This window comes from Lates calcarifer, linkage group LG5, assembly GCF_001640805.2.
Source record: "Lates calcarifer isolate ASB-BC8 linkage group LG5, TLL_Latcal_v3, whole genome shotgun sequence".
Classification (NCBI taxonomy): domain Eukaryota; kingdom Metazoa; phylum Chordata; class Actinopteri; family Centropomidae; genus Lates; species Lates calcarifer.
The window spans coordinates 27,511,488-27,529,797 of NC_066837.1; the positions used below are offsets into that span (position 1 = coordinate 27,511,488).

Sequence of the window (18,310 nt, forward strand, 5' to 3'; positions counted from 1 at the left end):
GAAAAGGTTACTTTTATTCGCCCTCTTCCTGCAGGAAAAGGCTAACTCAGAGGGTGGGTGCTCTGTAAGTAGTGACATTGACATTGTAGTGACCTATAATGTCACTACTTACATGACACGTAGGTCATGTAGATCTGAGTGCTCTGTTTATGCACAGCAAAGTTCCCTAGAGATGCTGCTCTGCTGGCATGAGCTTCCATTACAGTTAGCCCCCACGAGACTATTAGCAACAGCACAACATAACATGGGTCATCATGTAGTGGAACATTCTGCATGCTTTGTGCCAGTCATGTTAACAGTGACAGCAGAGGGCTCCATTGTAGCCCTAACCTTGCATTTTGACCCCTGCTGGGCCATGCCGAAGAGGCCAGTGTGGGTGGTCGTGTGGGTTAAACCAGTGACATGCTGCTGCAGAGGAGAGAAGGGAGAACTTGACTGGGCCTAGCATCGTGCTACAGATTCAGATGCTTTCCTGCTCAGCCATAAGGATGAAATATCTATACTTAGCCTTGCTCTGGATGATAGCAGCAGTATCCTGTGACTTAATGAAAAACCCAAACACGACAGGTACTGAGAGGGACTGTGTGTATTTTACTCATCAAAGTCTGTTTTCATGTGATGGAGAGCATAATACATCCAACGGTCAACAGTCTAGTTACATTGTGGGTAATGTAGATGTCAGGTTTTAACACGGAAGAAGAATGAGTGGAATAATAACAATGGCATCTCTGGTTCTGCTGTGAGTCAAACAATGTTACTGGAATCAATTAGAGTTTGTATACTGACAGTTTTTCGGCATTCCTTTTCTGTATTTTTTATCATATTGTTAATGGATCCTATTATTAAACAAAAAACAATAATGTATTAGTCGATCCCTCTACTCCTATTTCTTTAGGTCCTCACTCTGGTACTCTGCCCCAAGCAAGCTGATTTCTAATAAAGAAGTAAATCTTACTTAATCACAACTGTGTCATAACAATATAACTATTTACTATTTATTTAAACAAGCTCAGTAATTTCCTCAAACAGCTGGAAACTCCAGCAGCATGATAATAAAACAGAAGTAAATACAGAGTTTGTCGTGTACTATTTCCAGCCATTGATTAATATACATATGTTGCTCTAGGGAGTATTTATGTGAGCAGGACGGTGCCTATGTTCATGTTAATGAAAGAACATATCACCCAGGACAACAGCATGGCTCAGTGATGTATGTCCATGGCACAGAGGAATAATGTACCAGGCTTTAGATACACAGATCATATTTGTTAGTAGGATCAAGTCATTGTTAGTTTTGTTTACACTTTAATCCTTTAAAGTGTGGTGTAAAAGTGTTCTGCGAAAACTGTAAAAGGTCATATGTGCACTTACATGTTGAAATCCAGGCACAAGACTGTAGAGTGGTATAGGTGAAGGCAAACTTACACACAGGACATGCAGGGCCACAGCTCCCTCTGTTCGCTCTTTGTGTGAGAAGAGGTCCGTAGGGAACTCGTGCAGAGCTGGACGGGACAAAAAAATGGGGTAAGAACAGTTCACATATGGTATGTGAGTTTGTGTGCATGTATGTGTGATTATGCAGAGCATGGTACAGGGAACATATTTCCAATGCCCAGCAGAGAGGTCAACCCCATGAGCACAGAAACCCATTGAACTCATGTGTACTGACAAGGAGCCTTGCCCAGAGAGAACCTTGCCCAAGTGTGTGTGACAGTCTAAGTGTGCCCTTCCAAGGACTGTGTTATGATTCCTCAGAGAGCAACTAGAGAATAGAGAAATGGAAAAAATGAGCGTTAGGAGGACAAAGTGAGGGCAAAGAGGAGAGAGAGCACAGTAAAAATAGAATGAGGGATATTTAGGGTACGTAGGATGGGAAGTAGGATGGAGAGCAAAGGAGAAATGAGAAAAGGTGGTGGGAGTTTAACCGCAATTTGCTAACTCCACTTCTCTGCATGGGAATGTGAGCACAATTGAGCAAGAGAGCACAACTGTGTGCAAGTGAAAGATGGGGAGAGCAAGACTGAGAGAAAACTGGAAAGTTGGCACACAGATGGAGTGTGAGGGGAAAACAGAAAGAGGTGAAAAAGAGGGGGTTTGGCTATATAAAAGGTGGCTGGAGTTATTCTACCCCCTCTCCTTGGCTTTTGACTTCCCCTCCTCTCCCAGCCCCACAGTCCCTCCCCTCCTGCCAAGACCAGTGACAAGCACTTGGCTGCCAGAGAGGAACCTTTGCCTCTCGTTCCGCAAGCATCAAGTTGCCCCTGTCATCGTCTCCTCCCACACAAATTGGGAGCCCATTCACAGACCACTGCTAACATCTGTTACATATTTCAGCACCTACACTATTCTCTGGGAAAGACAAACCAGGCACCAGGCTGGGCTGAGAGTTGGGCTAATGCTAATGATTGCTAGCATGTGGTGCAACAAATGGCAACATCAGAATCAGAAATATTTGATGTTTACAGACTGTGGAAGATATACAAACATCTGAGCAGATCCGACCAGGTGATAAATAAACATAGACAACATGGTTCTGTGTGAATGCTGAATACTGTGTGAAAGTGAGTGTTTGGGTTTGTGTTAATTGACACCATTTTAGCTCGGAGGAGGTCTTGATCTCAGGAGATCTTCCTGGTTAAATAAAGAGCAAATAAATAAATGAAATGGTGAAAATCCCAAGACATCTCAGGCAGACAACATGAGATTAATATAAGATGGTTTACTTGTTAAATGGTTCAAGAAAAGCCGGTGCAATCATTGACAAGTCATTACCAACAACGCACTTGGCAGTACAAGCAAAATTTTCACAGCAGGAGTGTGAAGTAATGAAAAGAACAACAAACAATTTTAATGAAGCAAAGCACAGAGGTGTTTTGAGCTAAATGCTAACGTCAGCATGCGAACATACTCACAATGAGAATGCAGGCAGAAGTTTTGCAGATAAAGTTGGTCATGTTTACTGGTATGGTTTGGGAGACTCAATGGCAAGGCAAGCAGTCACTGAGCCAGCACTACAACAAAGTTCATCTTCTAGCACTCCATTATTACACTAATAATTTCACAGATCAGAGAGGCTGTGTTTTTGATCATGTTGCTTTGTGACTTGTTGACTTGACTTACACATTAAAGAACTTGAAGGAGAATTCTGTGAAGTGTGGAACTTTAACAGGCAACGCATGAGCAATTTGGTTGCACCTTTTCAGATTTGTTGCAGTGATCACATTTGAATCTGAATTTGTTAGAATGTAACAAAGACAGCAGATTGATTACTAGGCTTTGTTGCATCTCTGACTTCTTTTGTACAGACAGTTTTGTTGCATGCTTCTTTGGACACTACAAGTAGACAAGCAAGTGATGCCTTTATTTGTGTTCCTTCGTTGTCACATTGTAGCATTCCATTGAAAGTCTTACATGTAGTTTAGCATGTTAGCATTTTAATAATTGGTAACTAGTGCTTACCACAAATAACATTTGTTTTGCAACAGTTTGGCCTAAAAGCAAAATCCTGGACAAACTGAAGTTTTGACCTGCTGAAAAGTCAGAGGACCACCAAAGTTGTTACAGTTCATCCTGAGGGGTCATAAATGTCTGGACCAAATTTCATGGCAATCAATCCAATAGTTGACAGAAAGAGATACTTAATAATACGGCTGCCCCCTAAAACTCAACTATTTGATGCATCAGTCAGGAAGTCCCTGATTCGACTCGAAAATGTCACTCAACAAGTTGTTACACCTTTTTTTTCAGCTGCCTCACAGTTCACACACTGGGCACTGCAGGAGCAACAGAGGGACAGGCTGTAAACTTTACAACCACAATCTTGTCTTAAAATGACCAAACCACAAAACTAACTGTGATGGAAGTAGTGACTTGATTAAAACATAGGGCAGAGCAACACCAGACAGCACGAGGCAGTCCAGAGTGACCCGTTTCTGTTGACCGCTCTGATACTCTCAGCTCTGGTGTCAGGTAAGTTCTGGCTGACAGTGTCAGCACCCCGGCAGGAAAGACACTCCATGGAAAGGTAAGAATTCATAACTGAGCTATGAACGAGGAGCCAACTTTATGTCCACTAATCTGACTCAACTGACAAAAACCTTAGCCGTGTACAGCCCTTCTTGCTAACATGATGGACCAACTGACAGACGGTCTTTGCCGTCCCCAGAGCTTTCTTAGAGAGTGTAGGATGCCCATTCATTTTCACTTAAGAGTCAGGTAGGCTAAGCATGAGTGTGATAGAATTAATGAATAAACCAATTTATGATGTTAAGAATGTTTGGTTAGTTTATCATTAGCTACATCACCTACTCTTAATCTTATTTCAGCCTCTACTCCTTCACAACATGCTGCAGAGAGATATGAGTAGAAAGAATAGTTCTCCTCTTTCCCACTGTTTTCTCCCACTCTCCCCCCTTTTTGGACTCTGTTGACCTATTTGCATCAACAGTATCTCGCTGTGTTAGAGTGGCTGCAGTCCTCCTCTGCACTATGTTCTACTGCTATAACTGCTTAAGCTTAACACGGTACAGAGCAGCCTGTAAAAAGCCACAGAGGGTACCGAGCAGCAGAACAGACGGCCATCTCACAGCGACAGCTGGATGTGTTTAATATTTACTGTTACAAGCCAGTGTTACGTAGCTCAGGCTCAGACCAGCAAAAATGCCAGGCTAGTGTGTGAAGTGAAACAACAAACAGCTCTCATGATAGGAATTAGTTCTCAGTGTAGATGTCAAAAAAACAACACTCCCATCTGAAGTAAAATTGCCCTAAAATTCACCTGAGGTAGTAATACATTAATATTAGTGTAAGTGTAAAGGTGTAAAAAACAAGAGTCAAAAACACAGACTCAAAAAATCAGAATGATGAACCTGACAGTCTCCTGAAGTCTTCAAAGAGCCTGCAGATTAAACCCATTCTGCTAATTACTGTCCCAAGAGGCATGAAGCCCAATTTCCCACAAGAGGTGAGTACATGTGTGGATGCGATGCAGAGCTGCACACTCCCACAAGAAACCCACTGAACCTTCATGTAAACAGTGTTCCACCTCACAGCACCTAGCTTCTTCTGAATCAGAAACATATGTTGACCATGTTACACTGGTATGTGGATATGTTGAAAACATACAGAACTATACACTTAAAGGACAGTTTCTAGGTTATGACTTTGGCTTTTTGGCAAATGGTTACTTTGGTCATAACCAGTGGCCAAAAGTAGAGTTTAAGCCTAATGTTAGCAGCTCTGTCCTGCCCATAACTGTGTTTGGAGAAGTTTACACAAATATAATGTATAAAAAATATATATAGTGTTACGCTCACTAAACAATGGTGAGACCCTAAAATCCCTCTCTCTTGTCCTGTTAAAAGTGAAGCATTCAGTCTGAATATAAACAATAAAGCATAAATCTTACATCTGTCTTGATGGTTATAGTCGACCAGAACTAGAAACCTACATCAACTCAGGAAGAAGTGGACAGCGCGAGAGCAGCCAGACTGAGGTGAATGGCGCTCCTACATGATCAGTTGAGACAAAGAGCTCAGCAGTTAAATCCTGAGTGGCTGGAGTTCACTGTGCCCAGACTGAAGCATGCTATTCCCTGCTTAACTCCATATGCTACCATATGTCAGGGGTGGACCCCAAAGGGCTTTCATTCAGTTCATGGAGTCTCAGTTCTCAGTAATTTCCTTACAGAAAGCTGGACACATGTTTTGTAGAGATTTCTAGTTTTAATTGTGTGGAGACTAAGATTTTACTAACCCTAATGTGGTCATGCATTCACACATGCCCCATGCACTTGGAAACATACACATCAACACACTTCAAGCCCTGTACCCTGCAATCCTTCTCCTCCTCCTTTAATCCCTCAGTCATATACAGACAGTTGACTGAGCACATGTTTTCTGTCATGTCTCACTTTATCTTCACACATTTACAGTTACATGTGCTCACTTTTGGGAGCTCTCCATTCTCTGCTGGTCACTGAGCAGATACACTGTCCTGGCTGAAGATTAAGCAGCCCACACACACTGACAGCGGTTACTAAGAGGGAACAAAGGCTTTCTCACACACTCTGAGTTTTCTCACCAGTCTGGTGATGTAAGATGGCAGTGGACACGTCTGTTTAATCTTTTCTTCGAAGGTGTCCTCAGACTGAATGCAAAGCAAATTTTAGAGGAATATATACGTAAAGCTCTAAATGTTTCAACTTGAGCAAAAAACTACATTTATCAAATTCAATATGACTTCATCAACATGTGGAGATGAGAAGAAAAGGAGGGAGGTCTGGAAGAAAAATAATAGAAAGAATGGGAGTTTTGATGTCAGTCAGTGGCTGAGCTGTGATGGGACACACTCTTCTCTTTTGTGACTTTCCAGTGGTGATATTTGTTCATAGTACCACTGACATAACACAAGTGGTCACTTCACATTAAAGGTGAGATGTCACACAGCATCAAATCCATTCATCAACACAAGGACATATTGCCACCAGTGTATGACTATATAATCCCTCCAAACGCCCCAAAGGTCACCACCAAAATATTTGTTTCTGCCAACCATACCTACCTGTTCACTTCTTACATAACTGCTGTATGTAAGCAGTGACTCACTCTCACGCTATTCAAACACATGCAAGACAATCAGGCAAAGGAGGACGCTATCAGGTTCAACAGAGATTAACGAGATGGAAACTCATCCTTTCAGAGCTGCCTTGACATGCCATCTTATGTCATGTGTGAAAACTGTCAAGGTCAAATTACTCTATGTATACTGTAGTGTATACATAGAGTAATGTAATGTAATGTATACTGTAGCTGATGACCCAAGTAGTTAGCACTCCCAAAGTCAAGACAAACGCTGAGCTTTGATAAATATTAGATCACAATCGTAGTTTCTTGGTTTTGACAATCTGTCAGACTTAATGAAGAAATTTGTCCATTGAGCAGATAAAATTGTATGTCGCGCATGCTCAAATATAAGCACTCACATCAGTCCACTTTGACCTGTTTCATCAATATCAGCACTCCTGCCCAGGTGCCTGTAAAGTGTGCTCAACTGTATCCGTCTGAACATAAACTCCATAGCAACAGAGTGAGTGTGTCCTTGAGGCAGAGTTTGTTTAACTGGCAGAAGGGAAAGGTGGGCACAAATAATAGACTGCTAGCCTTAACCTGAAGGGAGTCACTCTGCTGCTGCTGCTGCTGGTGCTCCACGGTACACTTGCCATTAGCGATGACGTTTGATGTACTACACGCAGCATGCAGGCTGAGATGCAGTGCATTATGTATGATGTTTGGGGAAGGGAAAAAAAAACACGTGCCCTGGTGTATGATGGAAATTGTGTTGGTGTGTTGGGGGTAGTAGACGGAGTAGAGGAGGGATGGATGAAGGGAGAAAAGGGAAACTTCCAGTGAGTAAGATGTTGCCTGAACTTGACAACACAGTCAATAATATTCCTTCAAAAGTCATGCTGATAAAGCAGAATGCAGGGAAACCAAATTGAGTGCACATGAGGGGAAGAGCGAGAGAAAGAAACATGATGTAGTTGGCCTGGTAATTAGTGCAGTTGTAAGTGAGGTCACTGGGATGAACCCTTAACAGCTGCTGATGGTGCTCTGGCCTGAACTACCCCTGCTGGCTGTAGTACAGATACACACACACACACACACAAAACATGGTAAGACTGAACGCAAAAATGTAGGGAGACACAGACCCACATGCAAAGACACACAAACACACACACACACACATAAAACACAAACACACATACGGCCAGTGAGATTTCCATTGTTTCCCTTTCTGTAATCATCATGTTCTTACTGTTCTTCTTCACTATGCACAATCAGTGGCAGTCAATGTATCAATCAGCAATCAGGCTTCAGCTTGCTGGGGGGACACATTCTGCCTCAGTCTGCTGTACGGAGCTGACTGCCCGCCTGCCTGTTTCATCCCATGTCAGTCTAATTTACCAGGCAATTTGGAAGGAACCACTGCGAGCCACAGAGGGGCTCTGTATCGAGATGTAGCATGACTTCTGTTCGGTTTGTTTTCCTCGTGCTGGAGCTCTGCGGCACCTTCACTTTTCCTTTATGCAACACTGAACACATTCGGATGCAGAGGCACATCACGCTAGCTGCCGTGTTGTAATATTTTCTACTATGTTGCCTGTCGTCCTCATCAGGTTCTTGTTTGCTATTACTCTGGCTTTCTTTGGTTATTGTCTAATATAGATTTGTGCTCACTGTTTCATTTAATTTTTTATCGTCATATAAATGTCACTTGTATTAGAGGAGGTATCAGGTGGTGTGCTTCTGTCCTACGACACCCCCACTATGAAGAGTGTATGGATGTATTAAGAAAGCTGGACTCTCCTTATGGCAAACTGAGGTACTGCAAGTTAAAAAATTCAATGTGTCTCAAAGCATTTTCATCAGGACATCATGAGCTACAAAAAAGTAAATCATCATGGAATGCACTGTGAAATTTTAAGATCATTCTAATGTGAAGTCTATGGGCCTGGCTCAGGATGAGAGACGCTATTATGCACCTGCAGTTGGATGTCCCTCCACACATGAATAATGTGTCTCTTCAATACAATGATAATGCAGTCACTTTAAAGTTTTAGAGTCTCAGAAAAATGAATTTGCTCGCTTGTTTTGTCCAACCGTCCAACATTCCAAAACCCAAAGATAATTAGTTTACAATAGTAAGAAAGCCAATTGAATACTGGGATGGCATGATACAGCTTGACCCAACAGACGAGGCACATCCCATTTTATCCCATCTAGTGTGTCTTGGCGGAAGACAACTGCCTAACAACATTTTAACAAAATGTCTCCTCTTGCCTACAACATTTATGCAGAGGATTATTCCAAAGTAATTTACAAGCATCATCAAATTCAAAAAGATGAGAAGTTATCAAAATTGTAACCGGTGAGGTTACAGATCATGTCATTGCATCAAGTAAGGCACCATGAGCCAGTGTGCCAGTGTGTGCATTTATTTATGAAGAGGGAAACAGAGAAGCGGAAGTGGGACTTATACATGGTCTTGGCCTGGAACTCTCCCTTACACATCTACTGTACAAATCCCAGTGGACACCCATTCTCGTCATCTTTACCTAACACTCCCTCACTCCTTCCATCTTTCAGGTTTATTTATAACCATCATATAGCTGGAGATGAAAAGGTTGAGTAATGCCTGAGAGTCTTTGGGGATTTCCTGCAATCTCTGTTCGTTAAATATAAAATATATAGCCAGGAGGCCCTCTTTCCCCAGCTGCATTCCCCCTTCACCATCTTCTGCCCCCTGCTTCCGCTTTATTGATCTCTTGCCATGCGAAGCAAGCCACTGGTTGCTGCATATTTTAGCTGTACGTCAGGAATAATCCCTTCATGTCCTGATACCAAACCACAACCCAAGCCCACTCCCTCCCTTAAATGAAGATGTTGAGACAAGTGAACAGCAAAGAAACCATCAGAAATTCATGTGGGTTATCTCTCTCATACAGGTCACACAGATAACCAGCTGCATGGACATTAATGATTTCAATGAGGAGCAAAATGTGCTCATAAGCTAATGTACTCACAGTGACTTATTCAAAGTGTCTTAAGTGAGTTGTCCTGCCTGCTGAACTGCTTATGTTAGCTGTCACTGTTAAAGTCTCTTTGCTGGTTAATCACAAAGGTAATTTAAAACTGACAATTTATAATGAACATGATAAACCTTCAGGAGGAAGTAGTGTAAGGTTTAACTTAACCGAGTGGAAGTGAGCTGCGGTTACCCACCCCCCCACCCTCCTACAGTACTCATCCTTCATCTTAGTGGTGACGATGGCACCCCTCCTGAGTATAACAGCCTGGGAATCTTACATAACACAGGGCAAAGCTCCGTATGCTCTGAAGGAGGGTTTGGGGAGAGGGCACTTTTGGGTGTGTGTGCATGTGCTTGTGTGTGATTGAGTAAGAGGGAAAGACACAGAATGAGGGAATGCAAATGTGTGTGCAAGAAAATTCTGCCCTGCTCACTTCTCACTGATGATATAATACTTTCAGGCCGTTGTCATGGACACGAACAGGCACCACTGGCTGGATTTGGCATTGGGGTGTAAGATGACGAGGGGGAGAAGGGGGTGGGGAGGGGGCTGTCTAACTGCTCCTCTTTGAACTGGACTGTGTGTCCGTGTGTGTGTGTGTGCATGTGTGAGAGAGAGACAGTCTGTGTGTGTGTGCAGATGGTGTGGCTGATACTGTTCTGATGACTAAGCATATTGTATTACAGTTTGGTACAGACTAGACCAGACCTCTGTAGTAAAGGCTCAAGAGGATTTCACTGGGGGTGTGTGTGCATGTGAGAAACAGACCAAAAGACAGAATGAGAGACAGAACAGGCCAAAAGAGGCCATCTATGTCCATCTGGAACGTCCATCTTTAAACAGAGGTGGTGGTCTACGACACCAACTGTCAGCCACCTATGACACAGTCCTGAGGTTCTTACCCAGGAGATTTAACCCCCATTCACACCTTGAGACATGTGACATCAACGACTCACATGATGTCAGGGTGGGTGAGTGACTCTCAGGACCACCTCCAACAGGTTGAATACCTGGGACTCCCCAACCAGTTTTCAGAGCTGAGGAAGCCTTTTGGATGAGAGGTGAAATATCTTCAAGAACCTACACACAATAATCCTATATATATATACATATATATATATATATATATATATATATATAGGATGTGTGTGTGTGTGTGTGTGTGTGTATATGCCTTTAATGTGTGTGTGTATGTCACTTGTCTATTTCATAAATTCACACTGACTGACTCAGAGACACATCTATTACGTCAGCTCAAGATCCCCCTTTTTTATGCCGTTAGACCCCTGCTGCACTGTGAAGCATTATCTCCACAGATAACTCAACCTACAAATGTCCCACTGTGTTGTGAAGATATTAATGGTATCTGTAATGACTGATCAAGGCTGTTGATGTGAGTTTGCAGTTTCACTGTAAGCAGACTACAATGGGCGGAGAAATAAAACTCAATGAATCAATAAATAAAAACAATGATGAGTTCTCCCTAACTGATCCTCATGAAGCCTACCGGACAGCTATATTTGTCCAGTAAATTTCTGATAGTGGTCAGCCTGGTGAAGAGAGTTCTGCCAGCTGCTGTCCTTTCAGCACCTCAGCTGCTGCCAAACAACTGGTCCTGATAACAGTTCAGAATCAACATTTCGTTCCAGTCCATGTTGTAGATGGCTCTTGAGGAAAAGTCAGGGGATCATAAAAGTCATTAGCATGGCTAATAAAAATAAGACCTGGGTTGTAACAAATTGGAATAATTCTCTGGGGTTTTCCCTGATTGCCAATTCAATGAGTTACTCACAGTCATGAGACCGTCATACAAATGCTCTGCATCCCACAACAAGTTTACAGAATTATACACAGGGATGGTTTTATGCAGTAAAATGCCACAGTAGAACGCTATTAGCGGATCTGTGGGTGCCACTGTGGTGATAAATAATAGTTAAATATGCCATTAAATAATTCCCTGCAAACTCTGACAGGGGTGTGAAGCACTATGGATTTGCAATATAGCTCCCCCTGCTCTTTCTTGTCAATCCACCATCAGCTGGAAGCTATCCAGCCCATTATGAATGCAATGATTCTGCATCTCACACTTCTGGCTAATTATGCACAGTGGGAAATGTTGTGTGTGTGTGTGTGTGTGTGTGTGTGGGGTAGTCACTGTGTGCTTTCCGTCTGTGAAAAACAACACAGAAAATATCTCCTGAATGATGCGATAGCCACTTCCCTAATAGCGTCCAGCTGTAATTACATGGTTGTGAAATTTTGTTTGGTGGTAAGGATGAGGGAGGGTGATATTTTGTCTTAAAGGAAAAGGAAGGGAGAGTCTTCAAGGAAGTGATCTATATAAAAGATAAACTCCAAATACCGGACAATCAAATTTATCTTTTTACATCTCTTATGCTAGTCAGCTAACTGCTTTGAAAGATCAGTATCTAAGTGGACATATTTAATCAGTATCCAAAGGCAAATCTCTAGATAACGGGGAAAAAAAGATGCCACAGCTGGCATGCACACTTATTTTGTATCCAGTCAAAGGGAATAAGTTCACTGAAGCGCAGTGCAATTGCCCTGAAAAAAAAAAAATCTGACTTTCCTCCTGATTTAGAAAACAGAGTAATATTGGCTTTCCTAAAGCTGTGAGATGAACAGCCGCTCAGCTGTAGGGCAAACAAACTCCTCTATGAACATCCATTCTGTGCCTCTAAAATGAATACAGCTCCACACTTTAAAAAAGAGACTCTGAACTTGGCAGCAGTGTCGGAGGGTGTTTCGGATCAACTATTTATCAGTAACGCATTGTACTGCTCCTTTAATCTTTGGATCTTTTATTGCTAAGAGGAAAAACTGGAGTCTTGGTCAAAGCTGGCTAGATGAAAATGACAAATATTAAAGCACCTAAAAATAGCTGCTGAACTTCAGCCCCTGCACCATATGGCTGGAGGCAATGCATTTTGGGAGCTTGACTTGACTCTGGAAGTAGAGCAAAGAGAGCGATGAGAGCTTTAATGTTAATTGACACACTCACACACAGAAAGGATGAAGAGGTTTCAATTGCACTAATGTCATGAGGAGTCACGGCTGCCCCTTGGAAGTGCAGCCATCAAGTGAAGCTGTCGAAGCTTTAATGACGCTGGGACAACAAAGAAACAGACAAACAGTAAGGATGATAACAAAAACAACCAAGGGGACGTCGCCGCTCAGCATAATGAAATGAATAAATAAATAAATATAAAAAAGGTGATTAAAGTTGCATTTCCCACCCTCAGGGATCTGTGGAAGCTCATCCCTGTGTACATCTCGTGCATATTCTGAGCGCACGTGGAGAGCTGGGGGCCTGTTCTGCACATGCTCAGTGGGCGATGATGATGTGGGCTGACACATCGCATGTCGTGAGCGTAGTTACCGTGCTGAGTAATGTGACATTTAAGGACTCCTGCTTTTTCCCCTCCTTGCACAGTTAGTAGCACGCACACTCCACGCCCGAACAAATATATACATACACACACACAGATGTGCTTACATACATACACATATATCATGAGTCTAGCTTCCTGCGGCTGAAATGGATGGTTTGCATGGTTTGAGTATGACACATCTCTCAGTAGTTTATGACTCTATGTTTATTCCTCTACATCGATACTGTTTTTTTAAATCTCTTTGTAGCCCATCATTTCTTGGTGAGGACTGTGAGAAAATATCATGAGGTCCACTGCTGACAGTTTTACAGCTGTGACAGGAATTCTGTAAACTTATGTGATCTGTGTATGAACACTTGTATAAGAATAGAATTATTACTTATGAATAAACATATCAACATTGCTACAACAAAGTCTGAGAGGGTATGACACTCAAGCACTCAGACAATCAGACAGACAACAGTAAGCCCATCCAAAACGTGGGCAATAATCCCTGAGTGCACTTGCAATTTACAGGAAGTACATAAGGTCAGTGCTGAACCAGAAAGTCTGTGAGTGAGTGAACTGTCGTTACACAGTCTATCTTTATTTTCTCCTGCAATTTAGTTTGGCTAAACTCAGGGTTTATTTAAAACCTGTATGACTCTCTGCTCTAGGTTTCCTGCAGCGTTTTTAATGGAGGTGCTCCACTGTGCTAATGTCAGACAGAATGATTATATTTTTATGATATACAATAGTAGGCTTACTAAGGTTCAGGAAAATGAGCAATGGTGCTACATCACCCAGCAAAGACAACATACTGTACTTCATTGGAGAGGTGATTGTTTAAACCATCATTAAGAGAGTACATTGATAACAAGATGTGTCAGGATTAGTGCCAGCCAAAATTATTGTAACTCAAATTGAGTTTAGGCCAGTACATACTACCTCAATGGAAATGGCCCATGCTCTAAGATCTGACACTGACAAAGGCTTTCATCTTCTCCCACCTAGCCACCTTTTACATCTTATCAAACCGTTAGGCATATAAATGAAAGCAGAGCAACCTTAAATAGTGCTACAAGCTCACTTGAGCACCGTGTGCCAAAGTTTATTCTGTTAAAGAAGCACAGGTGGTGAATGACTTCAAACACATACATACTAAAGTCAGCTTGACTGCTGCTGATTTCAGCTCTCATACATACTCACTGTGCTTCCCGTAAGGGGGCTTCTGGGCTCTCCAGATTTGTTTGTTGTACCAGAGTCACAGTAGAGTTAGTGCGCATTAGCCTGTGGATATTACTCCTGATTCCTGCTGAGCATGGACTTTGAGGAGACTTGCTGCAGCAGTTTGGTAAAGTTATATAACTTTCAGTATGTGGTAGAGTTACTAATTGTTTTGATTTAAACACTTAAATCATTCCCATGCTACTTTTTATTTCTGCTACTATGATACATCTGAAATGATACAGTTTTTTAAAATATAAAAATACAGAGCCAGCATCAACACAATTATTCCAATTAGTAAAACTAACAGGAATATTTTATTATATCAGCTTTATCTAGCCTATAACAAATATTTTATACCCTGATGTCTGGACTTTTTTGCAATAAGTTACAGTGTTCTGAGACCTCAGCAATTAACTTGGTGAAAACAACACCATTATTACTGTTAGAAACAATCAACACTTCTGAAAACCCTAGTTGAAATTATTGGATTATTGTTAAAATGCTTACATACAAAGACTTGAGCACTGCAACACATTTGGTGAACTCCCTATCCTCTTGAATGTGCAATATCCAAACTGCAGGAGCTGCAATTTTTTGATAAGGTTATGTCATGACATATCATTATAAATGAAGCATTGAGGTGTTACAGGTATGCCATAGGCCTACAAATTCAGTGGCGGGCCGTGCATTTCACACCTAGGCCTTCACTGGCTGTCCTACCTGAATTAATCTATCAGCATTATGATGTCACAGCTATAGAAACCATCAACAACATACAGAAACACAGTATAAGAGAAGTTTGCATCACAGACAGACAGACATGTCATGTAGCCAGAATAAATACCATTACTGAAGCAATGCTATAAAAACCTAATTAACACAATTCAATGGGTTATTATCTGTAGACAAATAAAAAAACTGCTTCTGTCGAGTGAGGTGAATTAAAACATATGCGAGAAATACGACTGAGCAGACTTGACTTTCAGTGTTAGCCTCAATACTGATAGAAAAAGACTTGTTGGAACTGAGATGCACAGATAACCTCTACACAGAGTCACTGAGCTCTTCCTCCTCCTTCAGCCATTGTGGGTTGAAAAAACAGCTATTAAAGCTATACTAACATGTTTTAGCTTGCACTAATAGCTATAGATGTGGTTTGCTCACTCTGACCAGTATGCTTTCTGACCATCCAATCAAATGTCATGGAAATGTTGACGTCATGGTTGGCCTGCTAGATGGCCCCTGAACTCGCCAACCCAAAATCTGATTGGTCAAAGGATCTGCGAGGCAACAGTTTCATTGCCATTCACTTTAAATTACAGTGGCCAGCGCTGTTTATTTTGAAGGCCTCAAGGCAGATATCTGTTAGCAACATAGGGCTTAAATCTGATTGGATAAATGCTCTAACATAAACAGACTGTATTGGAAGCAGGGCAACCAAGAGGGAAGCTATGATAAGAAAAGAATAGACTATTGGAAATAATTTAATATGTATAGTATTAATGAAAAAAAAACATATATAAACATGTAATTCAGTGACTGTTAGTGTTTAGGGCAACAGAGAAGGCCTTGCTGGCCCTGACAGCCCACCACTGTAGAAATCATACTCTCCAGATGTAAGAGAACATGCTTGTTTGGTACAGACCCGAGCAAAAACCACATCATCATCATTTTTATAGTTTTTCAGTGAAAATGAAAATCAAAAATGAGCAATGATAACTTGGCTCATATTGCAATTGCAATATCTGTAAAAATAATAAATAATGTATTTATGTAAAATAAATAGATAATGTAGTCATGGGCCAGTTATATTACGTACACACACACACATATATATATATTATATACTTAACAATCAGACCACCCCACATGGGATGGGATTACAAGACAACACTTCAAATATACAGGAAAACATCTTCTCACAATATATACAAAATTACATCTACATAATTTAAGATGCATTTATGTGCCCATCTTAAAGTAAACTGTTTAAAATGCTGTTTATTACCCCATGAAAAAATTACCCAGAGATGCAAGATATTAAAGATTACCAGTAGCTTGTGTTTTGGAGTGGACTACTTTATTCAAGCTCTTCAGCAAGAGCAAGCATACCTATACATGAGGCTTGAGCACAAGATGAATGAGACACAGCAATGCAGCCAAATGAAATCAACTGTTTTTTCAGGGAAAGATTCAGGGAAGACACCAGTGTGTGATTAGAAATATCACTTATGACTCATTAAATACGCCAGAGATCTCTGCACTTGATAAAAGTGGATACTTACTTTATTCAGTAACAGGTGGTCACATTAGAAAGCCTTTGCAGTTGAGTCAACAATATGTCAGAAAAGGTTTCCAAACGAACCACATCCAGTGTCGTACAGCATGTCACACCCACCAGCGCATCAGCGTGGTCAACCAGTGCAACAAAACTCATGAGGCTAAGTTTGGGCATAACCCTGACCTTTCAATATAATGATGGTGACTCACTTTTAAATAGTGTACATCACCATGGCAACACAGGCTGCACACCAGAGCAGGTTAAGTCTTTTGAATACATGTATAAAGCTGATCTCATGATTCATCTCTTTGGAAAAAAAAGGCATCGTTGCAGCTTTCAGATGAGATGAATGAGAGAAGTGATTTAAACCGCAAGAACCTACAGAGCAACGGTGCTGAGACACTTGGAGATTCTGTTTGCTTCCCATCATTATTTAGTATACAAAAGATATATGTCTGTAGCATTTCCAAAGCAGTTATTCTCTCTGACAATAAAATATTACTACACAGGTACCTTACAGAACATTATTTGAATATCAATAATGAATGAATTTTAGTCTTGCCCTGACATTTTTCATATAAGTGACTGAGGCAGTAGATTGTACCCACATTCCCATTACCTCAGCCTGAGGCCAGCTTAGTGAATAGATTTTTTTTTCACATCTGCAGTGTAGTGACACAGAACTGCATCAAAGCTTTGAACATTCTACCTTTATGGCCAGCACTGATAAGACCATTTCATCCTTTCATTCATGAATCATGAAATCCTCAGTCAGGATTTTTTGTTTGTGTTTTTATTCTTCTTTAGGCAAGGAAAAAAATATTTGAAGTTAATTTTTTTAAAACAAACACAGAAAAAATCATTTCGAGTTTCTCACATGCATGCATTTGAGTTTTAATTGAAGAGCTGTGTATTTGACAAACCAATTAATAAAATTATATTTTATGTTAGAATGATATGAATTTCTAATAATGTTAAACTAATGTGTTCACATATTTTTATACTGTTCAGCGCAGTGTAAAAACATTGAACCTTGCTCCTGACTCCTTAGATTCTCAGCATCCTCAGCTCCACTGTCACTACTGCATTTGTCAATACTTCTTTTTCTGGCAGCCATTCATCATCACTGCCATTAGCATCATCCTCATCTGACTCAGGGTATCTGCTCCACTATCCTGTACGTCTTTCTATCATGTGCTGCACTTGAGCTCTACAAAATATAAAAGACACTAAGTGTTGCTTTCATAATGGAACTAATCTGCATATCATTTTGTTTTTGTTACTAAAACTGCAAGTTACATTCTAATAACATGAAGCAGTAGATTCACAGCCCAAACAGATCCTGCAGATGAAGGATTTTCAACAAAGTCTGCTCTTTAATCCGCTGACGAAACAGCTGCTTCTCACTCACTCATTCTGTGCAATATTATTTCAAACTGTGCAATATCAGTATACAGTTCAATCTGCGTCTTTGTATGTAGTCCTGTGTATATTGTTCTTTTGTTGATATTTTTATTACATTGTCCTGTGTATGGTCTTGTTTATATTTTTATAAGATTGTCTTGTTTATATCTTGTTTGGTATTTTACTCTGGTATTTTTTACAATCCCTGCTGCTGGAACAATGTAAATTTCCCTGCTGTGGGACTAATAAAGGATTATCTTATCTTGTTATCAGTAATAGTATGAAATGTAGCTGAAATAGAGCCAGTGATGCATCATGTCCAATCTAGTGGATGGATGATTGTAATTTCCTAATATAAAATCATTATTTGGAAATTTTACTGTACTAATCCTTAGATGTTACTTGATGTTTTAG

The 18,310-nt window shown here is 40.9% G+C and overlaps 1 protein-coding gene across 1 annotated transcript in view; it reads right to left on the bottom strand.

The window, feature by feature from the left end:
- The window catches only part of LOC108884513 (sodium/potassium/calcium exchanger 3), a 49,121-nt gene that overhangs the window by 17,331 nt on the left and 13,480 nt on the right, over positions 1-18,310 (bottom strand). The window contains exon 3 of the mRNA XM_018678429.2: positions 1,426-1,502. Coding sequence (XP_018533945.1) covers positions 1,426-1,502 — 77 coding nt within the window. The remainder of the gene's footprint in view (positions 1-1,425; positions 1,503-18,310) is intronic.